Here is a 25,023-nt window from a genome sequence, read left to right on the forward strand (position 1 = left end):
CAGCCCTCACTGCCATCTCCTGATTGCTGCATGGAGGCGTTTCTAGCCCTAGTCTCACCTCTGTCTGAGGAAGCAACGCTGTTACGTACAGGGCTTTTCATCCAAGGGCCAAGGCCGAAGGATTGAGTTTACCGGGGAATAGCAACACATCTAGGCTGGGCTGTCAAATTAGAAGATTGAATAGAACAATGATAGCAACAGCTTCGTGTCGTCAGCCTCAGCTACTTTACAGCAGCCGCAATGGTGCCAGGGGTCATCCCGGGCAATTTCTATCGGGTCTCGCCGACCAGGCTTCATGCGGAGAAAGAACTGAAAGATCGTACTTGTGAACCCCCTTCAGCCCGCCATCGATCGAGCAGTAATTCCGAATAGGGGGCTCAACGAACCGTGCGCTTCCATATTGCACGGGCCGCTGTCACAGCTGTTCCCCGGTGTGAAATACCAGCTAGTCAACCACGGTGCGGGACAGGGGCCAGCACTCAATTAAAGTCTCCTATTACCACTGTCCGAACCAAGGTTAGAATCGGACTTCTCGAGATTGCCCTTGCCTGTTCACACTGCGGTGATGCGGAAAATCACCACGAAGGGAAATTATTCAATGCGCACTTGTGAGATGACGTAGGCGATGATCTGCAAGAGCTGTTCAGAGCTGGGAGGCGGGGCGAGATCTGGGCTGGACTTCATTTCTGGGAACTGACTTGTCAGCCCGCAGTTGTTTGCTGCTGTCTGGGGAAATGAGATGGGCAGCGTAGGGCCGAACGATGGAATACATACAAGCTTGATGCCTGGACTAAGTCGATCCATCTACCGCGATTTGCGCGTATGTATACTGTAAATGTCGTGCTCTTGATCGGTAGAACTGTGGTCGATACGGGGCAGGCCTCGATGTCAGATGACTATACGATGACGCTTAGAAAAGTGCGGAATTATGTTAGAGAAGTCACCAAGCCAGTGGTACGCTATGAGGTGGATATGTAAGAAAATCAGGACATAAACCACTCAAGATGGTGGACTAATTATATACATGTACGTGATTCATTCCATTCATGTCAATGGCGCTTTTGGCGCCCGGAGCCTTTCGTCCAGAACTGTTCCAGTGGAGCTCGTTTGTCGTGTCGAGTTGCGCCGCACTACGGGGTAGCTGGTGCAAGGAATGCAAAGATTGATATCACTGCGGGAGACCATGCCTAAATGGCCCTCTTATCAAATCTTGGGAGCACTATCAAGATCAAGATGCATCAACATATCAAAACATCACGCCATCTTATCCATACCGTATCATTGGACCTCCTAGGTATGCTACCAGACATATCAAGGTACCAGATCAGACTGCTAATATCAGTTGGTGACATTTTGCTGCAGCCCGCCACTACGTCAAAACTGCCAAAATCAGCACAAGCCCGCTGTACCCCGGATTCTAGCCGGCCCAGCCATGCGGGAGCGCTAGCCATTAGCAGGGAAGAGCGCTGGAGCATCCACTGACGCCCGCTAACAGCTGCCTCGAATTCCAGTTGACGTAACGACTGGACTGGACGCTGCGTGTCTGCCCACCACTATCTTCCTCTCCTCCCTGCCACTCGTCCAATGATCCTCTGCTGACATCCTGCACAATCGTGCATATCCCTAGACCATGTCGGCGGCAGCAATGCCAGACGACGGCCGTCAGGCCTCGACCGCTTCATCGTCAGCTCGGCCCGGACTCGCCGCAAGCTCCGGCATCAGCCTCGGCCACGGTGTCGGAATCGCCAGCAACGCTCCTCCTGGACACTCCATCCGCCGTGTCAAAACCCTAGACGAGCCTTCGATGCGATCCGGCTCCATGTCGCGGCACTTTTCTTCAGATTCCTCCTCCGAGGCGCCTCCGCGCAGGAGCTCCAACTTTTCGGATTACAGCCTAAACGAGGCACGCGACATCCTCAACCCCCGGCCGCACGCCCAAGGCGAGCAATCCCATCACGATTCATCGCCGTTGGCATCTCTATCGCTGGCCTTTGCACTATTGCCTGCCATCGCCGGCGTTCTATTTCAGAATGGCACCTCCGTCGTCACCGACATTATGCTCTTGGGCCTCGCCGCCATCTTCCTTCATTGGTCGGTGACGCAGCCTTGGTACGTAGCAGCCCAACTAATATCGCGTTTACCACGCCCTTTATGGTGGGAAACATAATAACAAGGCTCACGTCCTGCTATAGGCAATGGTATCACGCGGCGCAGAAAGTCCGTACCTTTGAAGAGCAATCGATTAATATAGCGCTTGAATCGGACAGCGAGCTCGACTCTCAGGCCAAGGCTCCGAGTACTAGCACACCCTTGGGCGACGTTCCTGAAGAGCGAGAAGGAGATGAAGCAGATGATTCCAACTCAGAAAAGAGAGAGACGAGAGAGAAGGTGGTAACGGAACAGCAGCAGGCTGCTCTAAAGGAACTATATCGCCACGAAAGCCTTGCCCTCGCATCATGCTTCGTATTACCGATGTTTAGCGCATACCTCCTACATTATATCAGAGGGCAGCTGAGCCGGCCATCCGAGGGACTCGTCTCCAACTTTAACCTGACAATTTTCCTCATGGCAGCTGAGCTACGTGTACTGTCACATATAATCACGCTGGTCCAGTCTCGGACGCTGCATCTTCAGAAAATAGTACAAGATAGCCCGTTTAGTCAACAGGCTGGTACCGAAACGCTACTTGAGGAGATGCTCAGAAGGCTGGAGAGGCTCGAAACTCTTTCAACGTCTCAAGGCAACGTGATCGCTGGGCACGGAGAGTCCCTGGGTACGACCACGGCGACGGTTGGCCGAGACGTGAGAAATGCTATCCAACCAGAGCTGGATGCTCTGAATCGAGCCGTAAGGCGATATGAGAAGAAGGCAACACTCCTGCAGCTACAGACAGAGGCTAGGTTCTCTCAAATGCACGCAAGGCTGGAGGATGCAATATCATTGGCCGCTGCGGCAGCAAAGCAATCGAATCAACGACAGAATCTGCTACCGTGGGCATGGAAATGGATCGTGACAGCAGCGACGTTTCCTTTCAAGGTGTTCCTGGAGATACTCGCCCTGCCGTTGAAGCCCATAGTTGCATTCGCAAACAGGAACAAACAGCCATCCGCCAACCTTCGGGCACCGCGGAGCAGCAAACCCGGGAAGCCGCCAGTGTCGGTAAAATATAACGGCGATCGAGTGCCGCCGAGAATAATCAAGAGATGATAACAGAGATGATACCTTTTCAATTCATGTTGCTTACCTATTCTGCTGGGGTTTTGTTTTGGGCTTGTTGATGTTTCGTTATTGGCAAGCAAATGGTACAGCAGACTGGCCAACGGCTGTATTTGAATCACGATGGATATTATTGTTATTACCATGTACATCATTAAAAGAGATACCTGATAGGTACCATTGCCTCTTGGAAATCATCACTACTGCAATAGAGTTTGATCCTGAAACGCTTACCCTGCAAGGTGATGATTGATGAGCGGCCTTCAATTTCCAGCTGGGATAAACTTCATCGCCTGCATATTTGGCTGCTTAATACCAACTTAATTATTTACGAGTGCCCCCGCTTGTGGCGTTGACTTGTTCTCATTTCCCTAAAGCGCCTCTCAGCTCAACATGAAGCTCCCGGCGATCTCGAGTGTGTCTCACAAATCATCAGAGCGACCTTGACAACTGACCGTCAGATATCACACCGCTCAAGCTTATTAACTATAAAAAATAACAATGCAAATCATTGTCGGGTAGTGCACGTGTGCACGTGTCCCTGAAAACCCCCTTTCGGGTTATTCAAACCAGGTTTTCGGCTCAAAGTTCGGGAGGAGATGGAGGTACGAAAAGGTAGTGCTACCACACGGCGATGGCTTCATATGTCAGGTGAGCGCCTCAGCTCTTTATCACTCCAGGAGCGGAAATTGCAATGTCTTTTGAGTTTGAACTCTCTGCACGTCACGAGACAATCATTGTTTTCTTTTATTGTTTATGCCAAGCGGCCAGGTGAAATTATGTACCACCATGATGCACTTCGAGCGAGTCAGAATAGCTTAGGGTTGAGCTTTCTCTAGCGCCATGTATGGACGAACGATGGGATTAGCTCTGGTCGATCAACAACAACGCGTCATAGCATTTCCCTTCCCCTCTTTCAATTGGCAGAGCTCGCTCATACGAATATGCATATTACTGCGTTTTCCGAGTACCACATGAAGTTCTTAGGTTGACTTTCTCCAAACACCAATGGATGATAAGTATACTAACTCACTGACTCGTAAGCCGGTTCTCTCAACAGCAGGCGTTGCCTCGCTGCCAGAGCCAACTAAATGTTTTGTGCCATGTTGACACCGCTTCAGGGCTAGAACACGACTTTGACGTCGTGAAGAAAAAAGCATGTGGTGCAGTCCACACTTTTCGCGTCTTCCACTATAGCAGGTAAAGCTGGAAGATGAAAACGGTGTGTGTATCGTGATGCTGCTTGTAAGTGGAGTAAATACAGCGTGGCACGAATCCCATTTTAGGCCGCGCATGGTAAGGTTTCACTATCGACGGAGATGTGCACCCAGAGTGATCACTGATGAACCGACCAAAGTCTGAGCCGGCCGATTTGCTGCTGCAAGATCGCGAAAATAAAACGGGTTTCATGGGAGGTACGGGCCTCAACGTGGGAAGAGGTTCACCTGTATCGTGCACCGCGACGAGCCAGTCATCTGTCGATATCGAGTCACGCCAGCGGAGTGGATCTTTTAATTTCAGCAGCACAATGTAGCGTGGCGCAAGGGATTGCATGAAATGCTGGCTGTGTCATGGGCCCGAAGGTTTGAAGTCGTACCAGGACTTATACGGTGTAGTCGTTGGCTGATGGTGTTGCTGCTTTTCCTGTGTTGCTCCCAGAAGAGAGCTGTATATCCCTGGCTGCAGATGATTAATGTTCATGCTCCTCCTGTTCGCCAACATCGTATCATGCAAGGGATATGCGTCGTTACGTACGTACAAGTACGAGTGGCGATGGGCACGATCGGATTTGCGTGGCTGGGAAACCTGCAGAGTATACGGAGTACGTGCGATCTTTCAAGGTACTGGACGCTGAAGAAAATGGTGAGCCGTACAGGGGCGAAGAGACATTCGTGGACAGAAATACAGCGGTCAACATGTCTGTCTGCGATGTAACAGTGTGAATCAGGATTCACTTGGCGTTATCGGGACTCCGTAGCCGCTGGAGACGTGATGAGGCTTGGATGCCACCACATCCGACAAGTAAATGCCTGGTCAGACAACTCGACAACTCTTGAACCTTGCATTGCAGTGTTTCGCAACCGGCCACTCCCAAGACCATGGGTGGTCAGCGGCTTCTCCGCCCCCAACTGCGAAGCCAGGATATTCAGTGAGAAAGACGCTCCTTGGCTCGTTCGGCGTGCATCTCTCCGTACTAAGAGGATGATGCATCAGTGGCGTCTTTTGCGTAGGGATGCGGTGCAAGGGAGGATTTCAGCTTCATTTTTGCTTTTTGCTAGCAGTGCAAAATACGGGGTACGTGCCGCAATGCGTAGGATTCGGGAGCGAACCAATAACCGGTCATTCACCATATGCAAGGGATCGCATCATGAGATACGGAGTACGGAGTACAGTAGACACTTGGGCTGCTGCCCTGTAATAGTGACTGAGCTGTTGCGAGCATTGAAGAGAGACCAATGCCATGCCAGGCACAGCTTGATAGGTACACAGACAGAGCACCTGAGATCTTGACTTGGGGGAAATGAGACCGGAGATCTCGGGTACACGCATCACTTCTGGTTGGACTCAGTCAGTGTATCCAGAAATAGACCGTACCAATACCCATGGAATTCTCCGGCGAATGCTCCGTACAGCAGGGGAAAGACGACGCAGTCGAGAATTTAGCCGTCTACTAAGGTAGGCAGGCGGTTGGCCTCCAGTGACACAGCGAGTTGAGGCTTTACGCCCTCGTACTACTGCGGCGCCCTGCAACGAGCACTGCTGGGCCTCGATTTGGGTAATGGATGACGAGATGGCGTTGGTAGCCCGAGGACACACCTCTGTCAAACGGGCTGATCTAGGCACTGATGTGCCCAGTGTCAAGAAACTTGTACTGTCTGTATCATGATCCATTCTCTCCTGATTGCGAGTGAGGGACTGACAAATAAAGAGTGTCCAGGTTCCATGAGCTCACCAATTCTTCTCTGTCGAATCCAGCCAAATACTGGACTGTAGCAGCTCCAATTGGGTGGCGCTTCACACGGCATTTTAGCTTCTGCCTTGGCTGGCTGAAAGCGGATGGCACCGCGCCCGGCTTTCCTGCCAGCCTTGGCGTCTTTTGGCGCAAGGGGTACGGAGTAGTAGCTGAACAACCCCGCCCGGCCAGAGCTCTTTCCTGCCCCTGGGCCGGACGGAGTAGCACAGCTCAGGTACCACTGGGACCACTACTACCACTAGTGCCCAGCACTTGCGGTAGAGCTTGCGGTAGCATGGGGCAGCGGAGGTACTTGCGGGTACCTGATGCAATGAGATCGGCCAGGTTCCTGCATGCATCTCTGCCGAAGCCGCATCTGGCCCCTGCGCGCCCGCTCGCTCTTGCAATCTTTGGGCACAGGGCACAGAGCATTTTGCAGGCGAGTACCTCTCCGTAAGTACCTCTGATCAAGGCTGGGAGCTTGTCCGATTGATCAGCTTGTCTTTCTCTTAGCTGCTCACGCCAAACAACATAGGTACACCAGAACAACACCAGGCGTCATCGATGGGGCCCAGCTAATGCGTCCTAATGCTGCGAGTCCTCCCTCCAGACGCTCCTGTCCACGCCCATGTACGAGTACATCCGCCTGCACCACGGCGTCACGCTCTTGGTGGTACCGCCCAGACCTGCGAGCCTCTGCTCTCGACTTCATCTCTCCACCAGCCCTGCATCCACCGCTGCAGCCGGGAAATTGGCCCAACAGCCACGCGCCATGGCAGATGCCCGCTCACCAACCAACTAGAAGCAACTAGCAGCTTTCGGTTCTCACGATGGACCCGCCTTGGGAGCAGGTCCCGCGATTCCGGGTTTGACTTTGGGTCCGTCTGGCTGAGGTACAGGGAAGAGAGCCATCAACGGACGAGTACGGTACAAGCATGTGCCACACGTCCAAGGCTTACCAGGTGCTGGTAGAACCGCAAGCACCAGGCGCGTGGGCAAATGCCGTGCCGATGGAACTGATGCTGTCCGCATGCAGGTATTACCAAACCAAACTATTGGGCCGGAGGGGGAAGAGAGAGAAAATTGTGACGCTCGTTGCTTTTTGGCTACCACCCGCCTCTGCCCCATATTCTTTCCCTCCTCTCGCTTGGTGTTTTCAAATGGCACTCGATTCTTCATGGTTATTTGACCCTCTCCCCCCCCATTGTGGCCCGCCTCCTGATGCAGATGAGACATCGTTGTTCTTTCTCTTCAATCGTGCTCCTCCACCAATCCCCTACCGCCGCTACCATTCGTGTCTCAGCCTGCGCCAACTTGACCTGGGTGTAGACTCGCAAGCGTATTAACGCTATCCGGGAGCAGTTTTTCTTTCTTTTTTATGTAATAACGCCGACTTTTCGATACATTCTTTCGTGACTTTGCTCCTTCGCTTCATTCAAAGTAATCCTTTCTTTCACCTCCTCTTGCTACGACTGGTAGCTCTCGGATGATGCTGTATGAGCTGGCAGATATAACCGGGAGCCCTTTCTGATACTAGAAGTTTCGACATTTACCGCTGGCGGTACCCGTGCTCGGGCTAGTACAGCGAGAATGTTGAAGATTGTGAGGCTACAGGCACTCGTATGCCTCCTGTGTTTTCAATTGGCCACAGCCCAGGGCTTTCGTGCGCTGAGGCGAGATGACAATTCCATCTCATCGCCCACTGCTTCATTACCCAGCCCAGAGCCAAGTTCCCAGCACTCAGTTACCAAAGAACCGGATGACAAGCACAGACAAACAGAGAGCCCTCGAGAGCCAACCATCACAAAGGCTCCCGAGACAACTACCTCTGTAGAACCGACAATCCAAATCACAACCACGTTGATTGCTCTGGAGGCCCCTCTTGATAGCTCGACCTTGTTTAACAGTGAGCATAGATATTTATCCTACATTGACTGGAGCTTGTGCTGATATAGATTGTGCTAGCAACGATCCCGGCGGGCCATCTACCAATCCAACCTATCATAACTCCAGGATGGAGTGTTGCCGGCGTCATTTTGATGCTCACCGGTCTTGTCTACACCTTGGTAGGCATCAAAAATCGATGGATCAACTGTTTCTTCTCGACCGCCTTTATCACTGCACTCGGAATCTCGGTTCTTATCGTCTACATCATGAATGTCCCAGTCAGCCTGGGTATTCAGGGAGCATATGTCGTTGCCGTTACCTTGTCTGGTTGTGCGCTAGGCGGAGCATCGCTGATCTTCAAAGAATTGACTGAAGGTTTGGGGTGTGCTCTGGGCGGCTTTTGTCTCAGCATGTGGTTCCTCTGTCTGGCGCCGGGAGGCTTGATCCATGATACGGTTGGTAAAGCCGTCTTCATCTCCTGCATGTCTGTCTTTGGCTTCTGCTTTTATTTCAGTCGCTATACTCGAGATTGGGCCATGATTTTCTTGATGTCGTTTGGAGGCGCGACGGTCATCGTTTTGGGCATTGACTGCTTCAGCAGGGCCGGACTGAAAGAATTCTGGGCCTATGTCTGGAATCTCAATGATAATCTCTTCCCCCTCGGTGCAGACACCTATCCCATCACAAGAGGCATTCGAGTCGAGATTGCAGCCATCGTCATAATCTGTCTGATTGGAATTGTTTCCCAAGTGAAACTTTGGAAAGTGGTTCGAGAGAAGCGCGAAAAAAAGGCCGCAGGTCTTGCTGAGAGTCGGAGATACTTGGAAGAGGAAGAAGCGATTGTTGGCCGCAACATTGAAGCGCAAGCAGCAAGAGAACGAGTTGAGTGGGAAAAGGTCTATGCAGGCAGAGTCCTGGTCAACAGCAAAAGTACTGCTTCACAATACTCGGATGGCACCGATGGTGCCAGTAATAGCAAGGGCTCTCCCGCTGGATACTCTGGATCTGCCTATACAAGCTCCAAGGCTGATGGTATCGAGATGACGGACTTTCCAGATTCAAGTGGGCTTGTGTACTCTGAAAAGGCCGAGGGCGTCAAAGTCATGGTGCGAGTGGCTGCAGATGAAATAATCGAGTCGCCAAACGACAATGAAGATGAGATCAAGGAGAAAAATGTAACACTCCCAGACTCTGACGCAGTGTCTTATGATGGCGAGAGATCCGCTTCAGACAGAAATGTGGCCAAAGGGAAGCAGCTCTCCCAAGCAAGCTCGGAGGCCAATGGTAACCCTCAACAGAAACACGTCACAGTGGCACCTGAAGTTGTGCCCCTGCCCTTCAAGATTCCGGTCGAAGACGACTTAAAATCCATTGGTGATCGGTCTTCTGTTGCAACTTTCGCGGACGATGAAGCTATCGCACCTGCATCCCTCCCGCGAGATTCTCTTGTCAAGAGGGTCTCACAGAGTTCGGTCACGCTTCTGAGAAGTTTATCCCAGCAGAAGAATAAAGTTTCCTCTGAGCGTCAATTAGAGACTGGCGAAAGTTCTGAAGAGTTAGTTGAGCCGGCTGTCATCCCTCATCACGATGATGACCAGTCGTCCCTGGCTGCAACTGTTGACTACGACAGCATGAGCGACGACGATGCACATAGCTCAGTCATTGGCAATGAGCAAAGAAAGAGTATTGAGATTAATGCAGAGCTTGGCGATGCTGAAGAGACCGGAGAACCCAAAAAGGCCCAAACAGAAATTGTGGCTGAGAACAATGCTAGCAAGACAGATGATGAGGCATCTCAAAACGATGCCGAGCAAGATATCGCGCCCGAATTAGACGCAGAGCTACAACAAAAAGATGTCGAGCGAAGCGGAATGGAAAAGAATCAGGAAAAGGATAAAGAGAGCTTAGAAGCTAAAACTGAAGATGCGGCCGACGTTGACGAAGAAACTTCGGTGCCTCGAGAACAGGAATCTACAGCAACCGCGAGCAATGGCGCCGAGGCTCTAAAGCCGCTCGAGCCCACTGAAAAGGCCACATCGCTTTCTTCAGCGACCTCGAATGTTGTTAGTTTGACCAAGGACCGATTGCCTGAATCTTTGTCCAGAGTTGCACTTTCGTATAGAACGAACGAGTGGACCAAACATCTCAGTCATGCGGATACCCCGGAACCTGAAGCCATCTATATCGAGCCGTACGCATCGGAACAAGATGCTCAAGAAGTCCCCAGATATGTCGACGTAGAGGACCTTCAGAGGACTGTCGCTGGCGATATCATCTCTCCCCCGGCCGCTAAGATATCGAATTCTAAGACAGCACAGGTCTCTTTTGCTCAACCAAACCCCAGAAACGGTAAAAAGAAGCACCATCTTTCTAATGTGGTTATTTCAACTGCAGCGCCTTCAAGTGTTGTGAGCCCCAATGGAAGCCCCAGATCGCCCACCATGGATGCCTCCCTCCAGCCGGCTTCACCAACCCTGAGACGTACGTCCACAGGATTTTCTCCAATTGTCGAAGAGCAGGATGGCATACAGGCAGCTGGCGTGCCCATTTCCGAAGAGGCGATGCAACAAGACCGTATCCAATCGAATTCGACACCTTTCCGGCCGATAGTGCCTCGCGTTGTATCTTTTTCTAATCCTCATACCTTGCTTGGTCAACGAGAGTCTGTCCTCCGGAGTAGGTCACAGGGTAATCTTGTTTACAACGTGTCCGAGTTTCCTATAGATACGCAAGGATCTGTTGGTGATGCAGAGTCGCTCTACAACTACCCTGTATACAATCGAGTGCTAAGTCCCGACCCTGATGATCTTCCACTCAGTCGACGGAGAGAAATACTACGTCAGAGTAGCATGGCGAATCTGCCGCCATCGAATTTCAGACTGAACCGCACCAGTAGCGGTGTTGAGGTTTCCGGCAATACGCATTTTAACTCTCATCAGCCGAAGAGAGAATCCATGGTCTCAGTAGTAGCTCGGGAGACAAAACTCGCCAACTTCAGACAGTCTATAGCTCACGACCTTCAGTCTATGACTCCTGGTGTACCCGGCAACATGGGGCGTGAGACACCTTTTGCATCGACATCTACTCTTATTGACGACATAGAAGTGCAGCGCACCATATTGATGGAGAAGAAGGAAGCCGAAATGCAGCGGAGGGAGATGCAGAGACGCCAAAAAGAATGGAATGATCGCATGTTTGACAGCCGTATGCGGAGCGGTGATCTCCTGGATGCACATCGAGAAGTCATACGCAAGATGCAGAGTTCTGCAAGAGATGCATAAATGATGAAGGAAATCAGGAGTTATCAGGTGATGAGCTAATATGGCATCATACAAGAGGGGGTTTACCCAGATTTTGTGTTTATTTTCTTATTTGGTTGGATGTAATTGATTACCAAGACGTATAATGCTGGCGATACCAATTTCTTTTTCTTTGGTTGGATACAAGAGGGATATTGGTGGTATGGCTTCGGATAAGAGCCCGGCCTCGGCAGTAGTCGTGAGCCATCTACATTACACTCGCTTGTACTAGAACATAGAGGGAGGAAGGGTAAAAAAAATAATGATAAGAGGATATCCAACTTGAAGGAGTCAATGAGCTGAGTTATTCGAGAGAGAGTAGGAGAAAAATATATTGCTACCGGCAACTATCACTCAGTGTCCAACCCCCCCTTTTCATGACACTACCTAGCTAACGAAAGACATGAATGCAGCAAGTGAATATGATTCGACCGAGCTCTCTCCCCCTTTCCCTATTATGTCCACTGCATACTCGTATTAAATACCGTATATATCAAAGAGAGGCTTTTTAAGTTGGATGCCCTCACAAGAAAACCTGGACAAAGACACTGAAGGCCTTAAAAAGACTGCGCTCCATAGAAATAGAAATCTGCGGCCTTCTCTTCATATTCATAGCCATCAGAGCGATATGGATAACACGTCTAATGTTCTCTATCGCCATTGGGCCGGTTCAGTGTAGAGTCGAGAGATAGCACTGGTGGAAGGGTCGTGATGGTAAGATCGTTTTCGTTTCTACTATTGTCATTCGAAGTAGCCTGGCCCGATGCAGAAGCTGAAGGAGGGACGAAGAGCTTGGCTTCCTCGTCTGACCAGGTGGATTGGTGGGTGGGTTGATAGCTGAGTGGTTCCAGTGGGGTTGAAGATGGCTTTGTCTCTGGATGCTTGAAGAGCGAGAGACTGAATGGAAGGGAGAAGTTGAGGCGGGTGCGGAAGAGAAATGGGTTGGGTTGAGGCAATTGAATGGGGACGTCTTGGCTGTGTATGGGGAGAGATGCCGTGGGAAGAGGTTGTTGGATAGTTGACGATGTGGTTTTGTTGGACAATATGTTTGAGAGGACGCCCAAGGAGGTTGGATTCTTTTTGGCGGATCTAGTAGCGACTTGGTTAGCATTTCTTTTTCTCTGTTTGAAGAGATAGACTAGTGATTGAGAGGTGGTTACCTTGTTGATGCCGTGTTGCTGTTTGAACAGCCGTTGGAAAGCGAAGCCAGGACTCTTGAGTCGGGATTATACTCTTCGTAGAGACTTGGAAATATTTTCCCAAGACCCACGTACAAGAGAATGACTCGATAGCTGTTCATGGCGTCTTTGGTCATGCCGAAGAAGACGAAGATTGGTATCGCTGTTATGATGGGTACGTAGCAGATGTTCATAAACTTCCATCCTATCTGGCTGCTAGGTAGAAATATAATAGCAGACCAAGGGATCGATCGATCGTTACTATGGATGGCTTTGAAGTCGAAAGGCTCTAATGGCATAACATTCCTAATGTTGATGGCTGCCAGGGCAAGAATGACGGGGAGGAAGGGTATGAGAATGGAGATGACCATGAGATAGAGGCGGCGGCGGGCTCGTTGGTTGCGGACGTGAGCAAGGGGGTTGCTGGAGAGAGCAGACTGAGTTGACTTTGAGATCTGGCGGAAGCGTATGTAGATGAAGACTGGGAAAGATGTTAGCGGATGACTCCAAAGGTTTATGGAGCCGTGTATTTCGAGTATTGACAGCTAGACTTACTTGCATAGCCGGCCGTGGCAAGAGACACAACTGCTTGTGGGAGGATTTCGAAGACGATGGAAGGCCAGGCAGATGCGTTCGGCCAGTAACACCCAACCAAGGTGCCGACGTAATATCGTTGCTGCGCAAGCGGATACGTCCAGGCAACCTGCATCAGCGGCAACGGGAATATGATGAGGGCTTGGATGATGTTACGCCTTCGCTTCTCCCTCCGAGACGGCGGGTTGGCCCTCAGACTACCGACCTGGATGGCCAGGTTCCGCATGATGGCCAGCAGGCATGTTGCGAAGATGCTGATGCAAAAGTTGTGCAGGAAGGCGTCGACGTCGCACAAGCCGTAACCGGGCCACCATGATTCCACGTCGTCGTTGCGCCATATGAGGGCGTTGACAATGTTGCGCAGGTTCTCTAGCTCGACGTTGAGGATGAAGACGACGGCGGCGAATTCTCCGTTGCGGTAGAGGAGTTGGAGGGGGATGAGGCAGACGAGGTTGGCGAGGATGCCAAAGAAGACGCGACAGACGAGGTTGGCCGTGAGGGATGGGGTGGTGTAGATGGTAGGGGCTGGACCAAGCATCCAGATGGAGGAATCAGGGATGATTGGATGGGGGAGGGTAATGACACTCATGATGGGAGGTTTTGTCGAGGGGGCAACTGAGGTGATGATGGTTGGCTATCGTGATGTTGAACAGATGTGTGGCAAGTGGCAGAAAAGGAGACGGTGATACTGAAGAAGATGGTGATATATAGCTGGAGAGAAAGAAGAGGAAGAAGAGGAAGAAGAATGATGCTGATGAAGAGAAGTTGGCACAACTTTTGAAGGCAGACGAAAGAAAAAGAGTCTTTGCATAAAGATGAACTCCAAGTTCACAAGTTCAATAACACATCACTATGTGAAGACGAACGGTTGACAAAAGGGAGTTGAGCAATTGATTTATAGAGTCAATAAGACAATAAGGCACAGCAGCAGCACTCGAGGATGTTTCATTACGAACAGCGTCTAAGCGAACCTGAATGCCCCAAAGTGATAAAAAACGCCCATACTGATAAAAAGAAAGGAAGCCCAATCATCAGCTCACACAATTGGCCAAGATAAAACTATCGACTTGCTAAAGAGCAGCAAACTGCAGCGGCAGCCTGCGAAGGGGGGATGAAGCACGGCATCAAGGACCAGGTTCAAGCAGCCCGCGCATTTGGCTGGGTTTCTCAGCAGGCACTGCAGGGCATTACCGCGGATACGAGCTGCACCGCGCAGGGCAAAATATAAAAAAAAAAGCCATTAAAAGTACATTTTTAATTTACATGCGCTGGATGTGAAGCATCACAGCGCGGGCAATCACACGGCAGAAGCCTGTTTTGTGAAGTTTGTCTCAGTTTGGAGGCGTCTATTGAGAACCGTTTTGAGCGTCTATTGACGACCGGATTGGGAAAGTCTGTGCGCCCGCCATCCCGCACCTTTAGCGGCAGCGGCCCCGGGATTTTGGGATTTAGGGGATTTAGGGCTCAGTATTTTCGGATTCGAGGCTTAGGTTGGGGGGAAAAATAGGGGAGGATTTAGGGACGGCTGTGGCTTGGCTTGGTTTTTGGTATGAATTTGGAGGGTGGGCAGTCTGTTTGATGCCGTGGCAAGGGGGGAGTTGAAGTGAGTTTGGGTTGTTGTGGTGGTTTCTAGGACTTGAGATTTGGCCGCGGCAGCGGAGAGGCGGGAAGGCAGCCGGAGAGGGAATTTGATTTGCGGGCTGAGGGGCGAAGTTGTGTTTGATGCTATAATGTATTTACATGTACGATTTATACAAAGTTGCGCTGTTTAGTTTACTCGCAACAGAGTTATGCTGGGCATTTTACGTGTTGTTGTTGATTCCTGTTGTTGCCCGTGTGAGGTCTGACTTACATCGATAGCCTGGGTAGCTGTACTTGTCGGGTACATGAGTGCCGCTGCTAAAAAGGGCCAAAAACAGTGCAACGGGCCAAGTCACCCCGCAGTGACGACTGCCAGAAGCTATAGGTTACCTTAAGCTGTGCACCCTCATATAGCGATTCATCCCTTTAGAGGCATATGAGCCACATGCCCTGCAGCTCTGCGCAAGGGGAGCTTCTGCATTCTGGCGTGTTGATCGCACAACCGGGGGCCGGAAAAATCCCCCGCCGTCCAATCACTGCTCAGAGAGCTTGGGCGTGGGTCCTGCACTGAATCTTTATCGCGGGCCGTTTTTGAACGAGGGAGAAGCAGCAAACGGGAAAAAACAACAACCAAGCAAAAGCTTTTTGTCTACGAAAAATCCTCTTGCTGCTATCCCTTCCATAAATACGTTTCTTCTTCTTCTTCTTTTCTTCGATACTCACCGTCGATTGCTATTCACAATGTCGTCCTTCTTGCTGCGCCGCGCCACCGTCGCCACCGCGGGAGCTGCTCGCGCATTCAGCACCACCTCGCCTCGCTCCGTCGCCCGCATCACCATCATCGGCCACTTGGCTGACTCGCCCGAGGGCATGACGGCCGGCTCGGGGGAGAGCGTCAAGGAGTACGTCAGATACACCGTCGCGAGCAACAGTGGGCCCAAGGATGCTCGCCAGACGAGCTGGTTCCGCGTCACTGGCTTCGTCGACGGTCCTCGCAGGGACTTTATCATGGGTCTGCCTAAGGGGTATGTTATTTGTTCTTCTTTTGTTTGCTCAAGGTATATATGACGAGGGAACATTGCTGACGTTGAACTTCGATCACTAGCTCCATGGTCTATGTCGAGGGCGATGCGTCCATCAACACTTATACCGATTCCAACGGCCAGAACAGACAAGGACTTAGCATCATTCAGCGTAAGCCATCCTCCTCTCCAAGATCACGAGGTTGTATAATCCCAGCAGCTTGCTAACTCATTGGTGGAAACAAAACTGCAGGCAACATTGAGGTTCTGAAGCGCCCTTCGCTCCCTGAGCAGGGCGAGTAAATTCGACACAAACGTGGCTGGCTGCAACTGGTCGGGATCGGTGTTTGGCGAATTAAGTGGCGGATGGATGCCTACTATGTAACTGTATTGCCTGATGATATGATGTACGATCTGCTATGGTGGATGAACTCTCGGCTCTCTTGCTAGCTTTCTATGCGATGTGCGCTCCCAAGGCTAGTTTGCCGGAGCATCTCTACTACGAGTCCCCTACATGTTTGTGATGAAAAGTCATGTTGGCTTTCATTTTGCTCTACTGATTTGATTCTGATTATTCACTTTCTATACCAAGCTCACGCTATCCATGCAGCCGTACCCTGCCGCAACGCCGCCCTCTTCACTCTGGTCTCCCTTTGAACGGAGCAGGTATCCTGCGCCCTTGTTGTGGAGTATCTCGCCGGTGCCCTGGTCCCATAGACAAGTACCGTATATGCCCAGCTCGCATATGATGCCACCCTCCTCCAGATGGCCGTTGCGAAGGATGATGTTTGAAACCGGAGGCGGTACAATGAGTTCCATGAGGATATATGCGCTCCAGTGGGGCTCTGGCAGCGTCTTGAGAAACTCTGGGATGGCGCTGCGGTAGATGTTGTTGCCGCCGCCCTCTCGCTGGGGCTTGAGAACGTATGCCTTGCAAAGCTCGGGATCCTGGGCCTTCCTGCGTGCTTCCAGACCGGCCTCGGATGTGTCCATGGGGTAAATGTTGGTAAACGTTTTCCAGAGCTCGGCTGCGGCGGGGGTGCTGTCGTCGATGAATTTGCTGAGGACGGACGGCGTAGATGATGGCCGGGGAGTGGCGAGCACTTGCTGGACCTTTTTCGTACCGGCAAGCTGTGTGAGGATGCTGGGGCACTTGATCGCGCCGGATCGCTCCAAGTGGTATCTGGCGTCCCAGGCCGTTTGATCAGGGTAATCGTTGGTGTGGTAACCAGATCGCATGTAGATGACGGCTACTTCGAAGACCTTGGAGGAATCACGGGGGAGATGGTACAGGAGCTGGCGCTTCGGGGTGTCGGCGAGGGTGGTGTGCTTAAGGATGTCGTCAATGGCAAGTCTGAAGACTGGTATCGTCGGTGACGACTGAGTGACTTGGTATTCCAGATGGCGTTGGTCGAAGATGTTGCGTTCGCCTCCCTGGACCAGGAAGATGACGCACTTGGCGTGACCTAGTTCTGATTTGGGGTATGCGTGAAAGGCGGCTTGGATGCCGCCGGCCAGGCCCTGGATGCTTTGGTTGTCGGGAAGGTTGAGTGAGTTGGGTGCCAAGGCGTTTTGGAGTAGGGGGTACTCGGTATCAGCAAGGAATCTATGGGGAGGGTTTAGCTTCTGTGATCATATCAAATGATGAGGAATGGACTGACTTGTGTAGTTTGGAGGTGTAAGCTGAGAGACCACCAAACGATGCGGCAATGGTGTTGAATTCAACTTGCTTCGCTTGGACGGACGGGGGGGACGTCGAGCTATCTTGGTGAACCATGTAGTCTGATCTAAACAAACCTAAGGACAGAGGCTAGAGACAGGGGTGATGAATGAGTATGACGCTCATGGAGACGAACTTATTTCAAAAGGGCAGTGTAGTAGATACCTGAGTGTAGCCCTCAGCCTTGACCTTGAGATGAACATCCCACAGGTTGCGGATGAAGTCATCACCGTCTATGACCCTAAGCAGATTATGTTAGTCTGGTGAAGGCTTATATGAGAGATAAGATGTCTATCGCTGCCACTCACTCCTTGACTGTTTGCTCCAGAAATGCCTCGTCACGACTCACGGCCGCATACAGCTCATTGTAAGTCTGCTGCACGGCCTGGCCCTGCTCGAAGCACTTCTTCGGGAACGGACTGGGGAAGAGAGTGACGGGGACGTTGACGGCCGTGATGCCCGCTGGATCTGTCTCAGCTGGGACAACCGCAGGGGGCGACCGCACAGCGAGGCCATTGGCAATGGCCCAATCCTTGACGACGTCGACGAGAGCATTCTTCTCAGTCTCTTCCAGTGGTGGGGGGAATGCCCCGCTCGTGAGAGAAGCCATGGCGGCTGGGAATGAGGCGAGGGGGAAAATTGGCTAGTTGGGGGCTGTTGGGTCTGGACAACGGCCGGCAGATGTGGTGAAGAAGTTTCAAGTGTGGTTGTTGGTTGTGTAAGAGTTGCCTATGGATGTCTTTGGGTAGGCTGAGCGGATGGGACGTTGATGCTAGGGCGCGATGTCGCTGAGTGGCTTATTAATTGCGTCTTTGAATTTTCTTCTTTTGCTCCTCTAGATAGTAGAGACATCTATGGGTCTTGATGAACTCGGATCAATATTTATATAAGACTCGCAATATCAGTTCAAGATCCTTGATTCTATCTGTGTAGAGAAATCATAATAAATCATCTCATGCTCTTCTTCTTTCTTGCACTCTTCAATATGCCCAACTATGTCTGTCGTTGGATCCCAGCTGCAAGAAAAGATGCCTTGGCCAGACGCAGCGCAACCCAGTGCCCTCCTCAGCCCCCGCGATCGCCTATCAGCACCCCCCCAGCTAGGCGCCAGTCCCCTGTAAACCACAATTGTCTGAGACCCTAGACAACTAGCCGCCTCCCTAGCAGTTCCCGCTTTGGCACCATTCGTCATCCAATCTTTCTAAGCTTTGGTGGGCTGAGGCCGCTCGGCATAATAGAGAAATCGAGGAAACCTAAAGAAATTGATGAAAACCTAAACAACAGAACCAGATATAAAGCGCCTGGCCGCGCCCGTGGCAGCTGGGCATAGCACAAAGGAAACAGTTGATCCGCTGCATCTGTGGGTTAAGCATTCGAGAGTCACGTGAGAGCGTGCTGTGAATCGTGCTTTTTCTCGACCAACAAACTCGAGCCAACGCGTTATCGAGCCATCACCACAGCAAACAAACTTATGAGCACGCAGCCCGCATCTAGCCATTAGCAGTCTGTGCAGGATTGCATTTCTTTGTTCTTGTTGTTTTCTGGAGGCTTCCTGGAATTGTTTGCGGTTCTTTTACTTTCCATTACTTGCTTTTCTCGTGGATTAAGTGAGGGCACGGGCCATTTGATATTCCTCTTCCTCACCACAGATTGATCATCAACCACGCTCCCACCTTTCCTCATTTCCATCCTTCTCTTTTCATCTCATCACCTCTCCCCCTCCTCATTTCTTCTCATTATTCCTCTCAGCTGTTTCGACTCGTTCCAAGGATCCTTACACCTCTTCACCAAAGCCATCGTCTCTCTGCTCTAATGCACACGCTGCTTTCAGCTGGAGAAATCCTAATAGTGAGTTGGCTTTCTATTTCATGCACCGCTATCATTGTTTACGTCACCTTCAATCTTTATGAGAACGTTCTTCTTCTTCCTATTTGACGATGAAACGACCAGCAAATCTTGCCCAGGCTTACGAGATATGACTGGCTAACGCTTGATAGTGGATTCATTCGCATTGACTGCACCCGTGGCCCTGATGGGTACTGCGATCCAGAATGATCCGTTCTACTGGGACTTGGATACTCTCTCAAGGGAACTCTGTTCTCAAAGCCGTCTATTGGTTAGAAATCCGGCTGCGTTGGCCGCGAAGCTAGCTGCTGAAGACATCGACGGGAAAACACTACTCACTTACGAGCTTCTCTTTACAAGGAAAGAGCTGCAGGAAGCTCTCGGCATAACCACTGCGCGCAGCAAAGCAAGTCTAGCAGAGGCTATTCTTAGTCTCCAAGCGAACAGTCCAGGTTTTCGTTCATGGAAGAAAAATTGGTTGAAAAAGAGCCGCGATGCGACCAAGGACGACGAAGAAGGAGGTGACGTTAAAGGCGAAATATCCAATACACCTCTCATGAAGTCTTATTCATCCGAATCACCAAATTTAACCCTACATGATACTCCAGCCAAGCATGAGGCAGACCAAGAGGAAGGGACAAGTTCAAGACCTCTTCAAGATGTTACATCTTTCGATAGCCCCTTTGCAGAGTTTGACGGGGACTGTATCATGCAAATAACAAATGAAGGTACAGATCATTGTGTCAAAGCAGACTCTGCATCTGTTCCTCCTCTTAACCTCATTGACAGCCCACCGCCTGCTCAGCAAAGCGAAGAACAGCCTTCTAAGCGGAGACGATTAGCGCCAACAAACTTGAGCACGAAACCTCTGGCTGATTCGGATTCACTTGCATTAACGCAAACAGCACCATTAAATTTGGTGGACTCGGTTGAAGATCAAGGCAAGAATGACGAGCGTCCCGCTACGGGAATTCCTCCGCATTATGCCTACCTAGGTGAAAAAGGCCGCCATCGACACGCTGTGCTATCTCATGTTGATTCCCCTGACGTCCCTCGGATCAGTCATGTCAAGGGCGGATTCGCAGTCGTGTCTTCAAAATACCTGATACCTCCTGGGAAGAGGCTTGTCACCAACAGAATCATACAAAGGCAATTGATCAAAAACTCCAAAAAGGAAGTGGCGCTCAAACGGGGTGATGCTATTGTTAGATCCCCGACTCCTTCTAACAGAAGCGAGTCTGTGGTTGATCTTGACGACTTGCCGGATTCTTGGGACGAAGAGACACAGCGAGAGATCGATGAAGAGAACGCAGAGACTGCTGCAAGGGAGCGCGAACAGGCCCGCCAATTCTCCACAGAGCGTGTGGGGACCATTTTGAAGGAAGAGATGGCTGCCATGGAAGCCAGATGGAAAGAAACAAAGCTGCCAAAACACAATCTCAAAGCCTACCAAATCTGGAAAAAGTCTAGGCGAGGAGAGAGGACGAAAGAGAGAATATTTAAGGCCCGCAGAGAAGTTCAGCGTTATGAAACGCGGATAAAGAAGCTTTATGCCGAAATACTCGACAACACTTGGCAAACCGAGCGCGAGGTCCGAACGCAAGCAAGTGTCATGGAGCAGAGTCTGAGCGACAAGCTGTATCAGACATGGCTGCTTGAGCTTCTGGAGCAGCGCGAAGCCCCGCCTAAACCCTTGGATATGCCGAAGCTGAAACCAAAATTATCTGCCGCAAGGACTTCCCTGGATCCTTTCGAAGACGAAGTGCTAACTAGTTCTGATGAAGGTGAACTCGTTGTGCCTGATAAATGTGGATTTGAATTCATTGTGCCTGATGATGATGAAGGCGACTTGTTCATGGCCGACAGAGAGTCTTTTGAAGACGTTCCCCAATCGCTACCATTTCGACCAAGCCACATACCATCTGATATTGAATCCGACATGGTTATCGATCTCACGCTTCTAGAGTCTGATGAACAAATCAAGGACAGTACATCGGCGATACAATACATTGACTTGACATCTCCGATTAAGCGTGAAGTTCAAGAAGCCGGTTCCATCGCAGAAAAGTCATTGCCAGCAATCGATCTGGCCGAAGAGGGGCCGCCTATGGATCATCTGGGAAGCCTACAGACCATCGGTGAATATATTCCACAGCACTGGGCCAAACAGGGAGACCGTTGGAGATTGGTTCTCTGTCTGCTATGGAGGCTTACACAGACTCGCCGTGAAAGTATTCTTCGGTTATTGCAAAACAATATGCCGGAAGAGGCTTGGCGGGCTTCAATACACTCCTACCTGACGAATCCCCTTGCCCAAGAGTCCGATATTGGAAAAGAGGAGACAACGACCGTTGCATTTGATGTCACAAAACTGTTCTTCAGCTGCACAAAGTGCCGTCGATACGTGGATAAGCGAATCATGGCTTTGAACGAGAAAGATAAGATCAAAATCAATCGCTCAAAGGCTTTCTTCTCTAAGTTTCATGCGTTTATCAAAGACTGGGCGCCCCAATTCCCACAGAGCAGCCAGATTTTCAGAACCGATGCCTTTGACGATGAAATCGGGCTGGACGAAGCTGACGAGCATCAGCTTGGCGTTGCCGACACGCCCTCAAAGGTGCGCAAACACGTGGCTAGAGAGATTATTCAGAACAAAGAGGGCGTTGCTCTTCGAGAACGAGAGATGAAGCGTGCTGCGGAGATTGAGGCCCGCCGGGAGAGAGTGCGAGCTAACCTGGCAAACTCAAACGCTCTTCCTGTGGATAAATCTCGAGTCATCATCAACGAAAGCAAGGAGGACCACCAACCATTCATTTACGTGAATGATGATATCGGAAAGCGCATCAAGGATCATCAGATCAATGGAGTGCGATTCCTGTGGGACCAAATTGTCCTCGATGCAAAGGAGCGAAAGACTCGCCAGGGCTGTCTCCTCGCTCACACCATGGGGTTGGGGAAAACGATGCAGGTTATCACATTTTTGGTAGCCGTGACTGAGGCTGCAAAGTCAGATGATGAATCCGTGCGTTCACAGATCCCGGAAGAGCTCAGAAGATCTCAGTCGCTTGTTCTCTGCCCCGCTGGCCTGGTCGATAACTGGCTCGACGAGATATTGATGTGGTCCCCCACAGGCTTACTTGGCAATGTGTTCAAACTCGAGTCGGCTCAGAAAGTGAATGAACGCATGTCGATTATCAAGACCTGGGAGCGAGATGGCGGCGTGTTGGTTGTTGGGCACACAATGTTCGAACGGACAGAAAACGGCACGCGAGAGATACTAACGCAGTCGGCTAACATGGTGATATGCGATGAGGCGCATGTTATGAAGAATCCAGCTACGAAGATTCATCGAGTTTGCCAGGAATTTCGTACTAGAAGCCGAATTGCCTTGACCGGCTCTCCGCTGTCCAACAATGTGGAAGAATACTATTGGATGATCAACTGGGTGGCGCCGAATTTTCTCGGCCCGCAAGAAGAATTTCGAGATATATACGTCAACCCGATCCAATGCGGCCTGTGGCATGACAGCACAGGGGGCGAAAAACGAAGAGCCCTGAAAATGCTGGAAGTGCTGAAGCTCAATGTAGCGCCCAAAGTGCAACGAGCCACCACTCAGAGTGTCAGGCATGAGCTGCCTGCCAAGTACGAGTTCGTCATATTTGTTGAGCCAACCCCCACTCAGAAACTACTCTACAACCTCTACTTGGCCGAAATGGCGGCGTATTTGGAAGACTCGAAACAGGGAAGGATATTTGGCGCCACGGAACACCTCAGACTCATCTGCAATCATCCCCGTTGCTTCAGGCAAAAGGTGTTAGAAATGTCGCCCAAGGTAGATGTGCCAGGATCATCAAGGACACCAGCGACGGCACAGCTGAAAGGACCCGACGAAAACGAAGACAACATAGACGACGATTGCCTTGATAAGACCAAAGCTCCGGCGATTACCTTTCCTCAGAGCATGATTTCCAGTGTTCTCAAGGAGACAAGCAAGGCTGATAATGCCAATCCTGCTCTGTCACGAAAAGTTGAGCTTCTTCTGATGATTCTGGATGAAGCACGTGCCATAGGAGACAAGGTTCTCGTATTCAGCCAATCTCTGCTTACGTTGGACTATCTCGAAAACTTGTTCAAGGAGCAGAGGCGTTTGGTATGTCGCCTGGACGGTTCCACGGCTGTTTATAAACGGCAAGAGCAGATCAAGGCTTTCAATACTGGAAAGCAAGAGATCTATCTCATTTCCACAGGGGCTGGTGGCGTAGGTCTCAACATTCCCGGGGCCAACCGTGTTGTCATTTTTGATTTCAAGTGGAATCCGGTGACAGAGCAACAAGCGGTGGGACGAGCCTACCGATTTGGGCAACAAAAGACGGTATACGTCTATCATTTTGTCGTTTCAGGAGCTTTTGAGGAGGCCTTGCAAAACAAGACTGTTTTCAAGATGCAACTCGCGTCACGCGTGGTGGACAAGAAGAAACCCGTGAGCTGGGGCAAGCGAGTAGGGGAGCTGCTTCAGCCAATAAAACCGAAGCCAGCCAAGGACCTCGAAGTCATCAAAGGCCGAGACGGAATACTGGACAAACTCATTGAGCATGCTCAACTTGGAGGTGTCATTCGCGAAATCATCTCGACAGATACATTCGAAGAAGAGGACCCCACCAATGAACTGACAGCTGAAGAGCGAAAAGACGCCCAAGAGCTGTACGACTTGGAGCGGATGAGGCACACCAACCCTGAGAAGTATAGGATGATGTTGGATCAGAAACAAAGAGCAGAACAGATTCGAGCTATGGCCGAAGCCGCCAGGCCCTCTAGGGTTGATATGGCGGCTTTCAACGCACACTTAGTGGAGGACTTGTATGTACCACAGTTGAGTCCATCACCGGGCCTTGCTCACGGCGAAACGACGGTACCAAATACAAACGCTGAGCCGATTGCGCAAACACAAGCAGATGGTGCCGTGCCACCCTGCCCTCAAGTAAGTGGTGCGAGATGCTTCATCACCAAGAGCCCATAACTAACACCCAGAGCAAAGGCGCACATGCCGCACTTTTCGTCGTCAGCCCCCATGCCAATGACTGGGGCAAATACACTTATCCGGAATTCGAACGCTCCGCCTATATTTCCAATATTGCCATCGAATGGTGCAGCAAGGCAAATGGGACAAGAAGTAGGATCAACCTCAACAGCACCAGCTGCGGCCCTTGCAACTGGCACTGGGGCATCATTATTTGGCCAGCTTCGAAGTCACGCTAAGATCGATTTCGAGAAGGAATTGGCTCAAATGATGGAAGCTCAAGCAGGAATCAAGGATAATGCAACTAATCTGGCAGGAAAGCTTACCGAGGGAATAGCGATGGCCCAAAAAGCACAGGGCCATGGGTTTCTCCCCGACGACGCTCGATGGCGCTTCCTGCTCAGCCATATAAAAAACCATCGCCGGTTTATGCTCGCGATAGCATTGGGCCATTGCACACCAACATACCTAGCGACAGCGCCGGAAGAGGAAATCCAAAATAGGATTGGAATTATGAACGGCCACTCGGAGAAGGACTTTTTGGCCCAATTAAGGCGGGTATCCGAGGCACCTGACCCAAGTGTAGGTTTGGCATCACTTTCTTCCTATCGATGTTTTCCTCTCGGCCGTGTTTGATATTCTCTCTTGTGCTTACACCAGTGTTGACAGAACTTGAATAATATCCATCGGCCGATGTCACATTCAGCTCGA

The 25,023-nt window shown here is 50.9% G+C and overlaps 6 protein-coding genes across 6 annotated transcripts; 4 read left to right on the top strand and 2 right to left on the bottom strand.

The window, feature by feature from the left end:
• Positions 1 to 1,630: 1,630 nt before the first annotated feature.
• On the top strand, positions 1,631 to 3,207 carry Triagg1_6734 (uncharacterized protein; the record flags this gene model as incomplete). Its single annotated transcript, XM_062901391.1, has 2 exons — positions 1,631 to 2,109; positions 2,193 to 3,207. The coding sequence occupies 2 exons, from the start codon at positions 1,631 to 1,633 to the stop codon at positions 3,205 to 3,207; spliced, it is 1,494 nt and encodes a 497-aa protein (XP_062754350.1).
• Positions 3,208 to 7,759: 4,552 nt separating this feature from the next.
• Triagg1_6735 (uncharacterized protein) lies at positions 7,760 to 11,337 on the top strand (the record flags this gene model as incomplete). Its single annotated transcript, XM_062901392.1, has 2 exons — positions 7,760 to 8,075; positions 8,135 to 11,337. The coding sequence occupies 2 exons, from the start codon at positions 7,760 to 7,762 to the stop codon at positions 11,335 to 11,337; spliced, it is 3,519 nt and encodes a 1,172-aa protein (XP_062754351.1).
• A 659-nt stretch (positions 11,338 to 11,996) lies between these two features.
• Triagg1_6736 (uncharacterized protein) lies at positions 11,997 to 13,716 on the bottom strand (the record flags this gene model as incomplete). Its single annotated transcript, XM_062901393.1, has 4 exons — positions 11,997 to 12,444; positions 12,630 to 12,696; positions 12,796 to 13,014; positions 13,089 to 13,716. 4 exons carry the CDS (start codon positions 13,714 to 13,716, stop codon positions 11,997 to 11,999), a joined length of 1,362 nt encoding a protein of 453 aa, XP_062754352.1.
• Positions 13,717 to 15,449: 1,733 nt separating this feature from the next.
• Triagg1_6737 (uncharacterized protein) lies at positions 15,450 to 16,033 on the top strand (the record flags this gene model as incomplete). The annotated part of the gene is made up of 3 exons (XM_062901394.1): positions 15,450 to 15,733; positions 15,814 to 15,902; positions 15,984 to 16,033. 3 exons carry the CDS (start codon positions 15,450 to 15,452, stop codon positions 16,031 to 16,033), a joined length of 423 nt encoding a protein of 140 aa, XP_062754353.1.
• Positions 16,034 to 16,312: 279 nt separating this feature from the next.
• Triagg1_6738 (uncharacterized protein) lies at positions 16,313 to 18,060 on the bottom strand (the record flags this gene model as incomplete). Its single annotated transcript, XM_062901396.1, has 4 exons — positions 16,313 to 17,336; positions 17,392 to 17,540; positions 17,616 to 17,691; positions 17,759 to 18,060. The coding sequence occupies 4 exons, from the start codon at positions 18,058 to 18,060 to the stop codon at positions 16,313 to 16,315; spliced, it is 1,551 nt and encodes a 516-aa protein (XP_062754354.1).
• Positions 18,061 to 19,482: 1,422 nt separating this feature from the next.
• On the top strand, positions 19,483 to 24,948 carry Triagg1_6739 (uncharacterized protein; the record flags this gene model as incomplete). The annotated part of the gene is made up of 2 exons (XM_062901397.1): positions 19,483 to 24,273; positions 24,331 to 24,948. 2 exons carry the CDS (start codon positions 19,483 to 19,485, stop codon positions 24,946 to 24,948), a joined length of 5,409 nt encoding a protein of 1,802 aa, XP_062754355.1.
• Between the last annotated feature and the right edge of the window lie 75 nt (positions 24,949 to 25,023).

The sequence above is a fragment of the Trichoderma aggressivum genome, assembly GCF_033847375.1.
Source record: "Trichoderma aggressivum f. europaeum strain CBS 100526 chromosome Unknown scaffold_027, whole genome shotgun sequence".
Taxonomy (NCBI): domain Eukaryota; kingdom Fungi; phylum Ascomycota; class Sordariomycetes; order Hypocreales; family Hypocreaceae; genus Trichoderma; species Trichoderma aggressivum.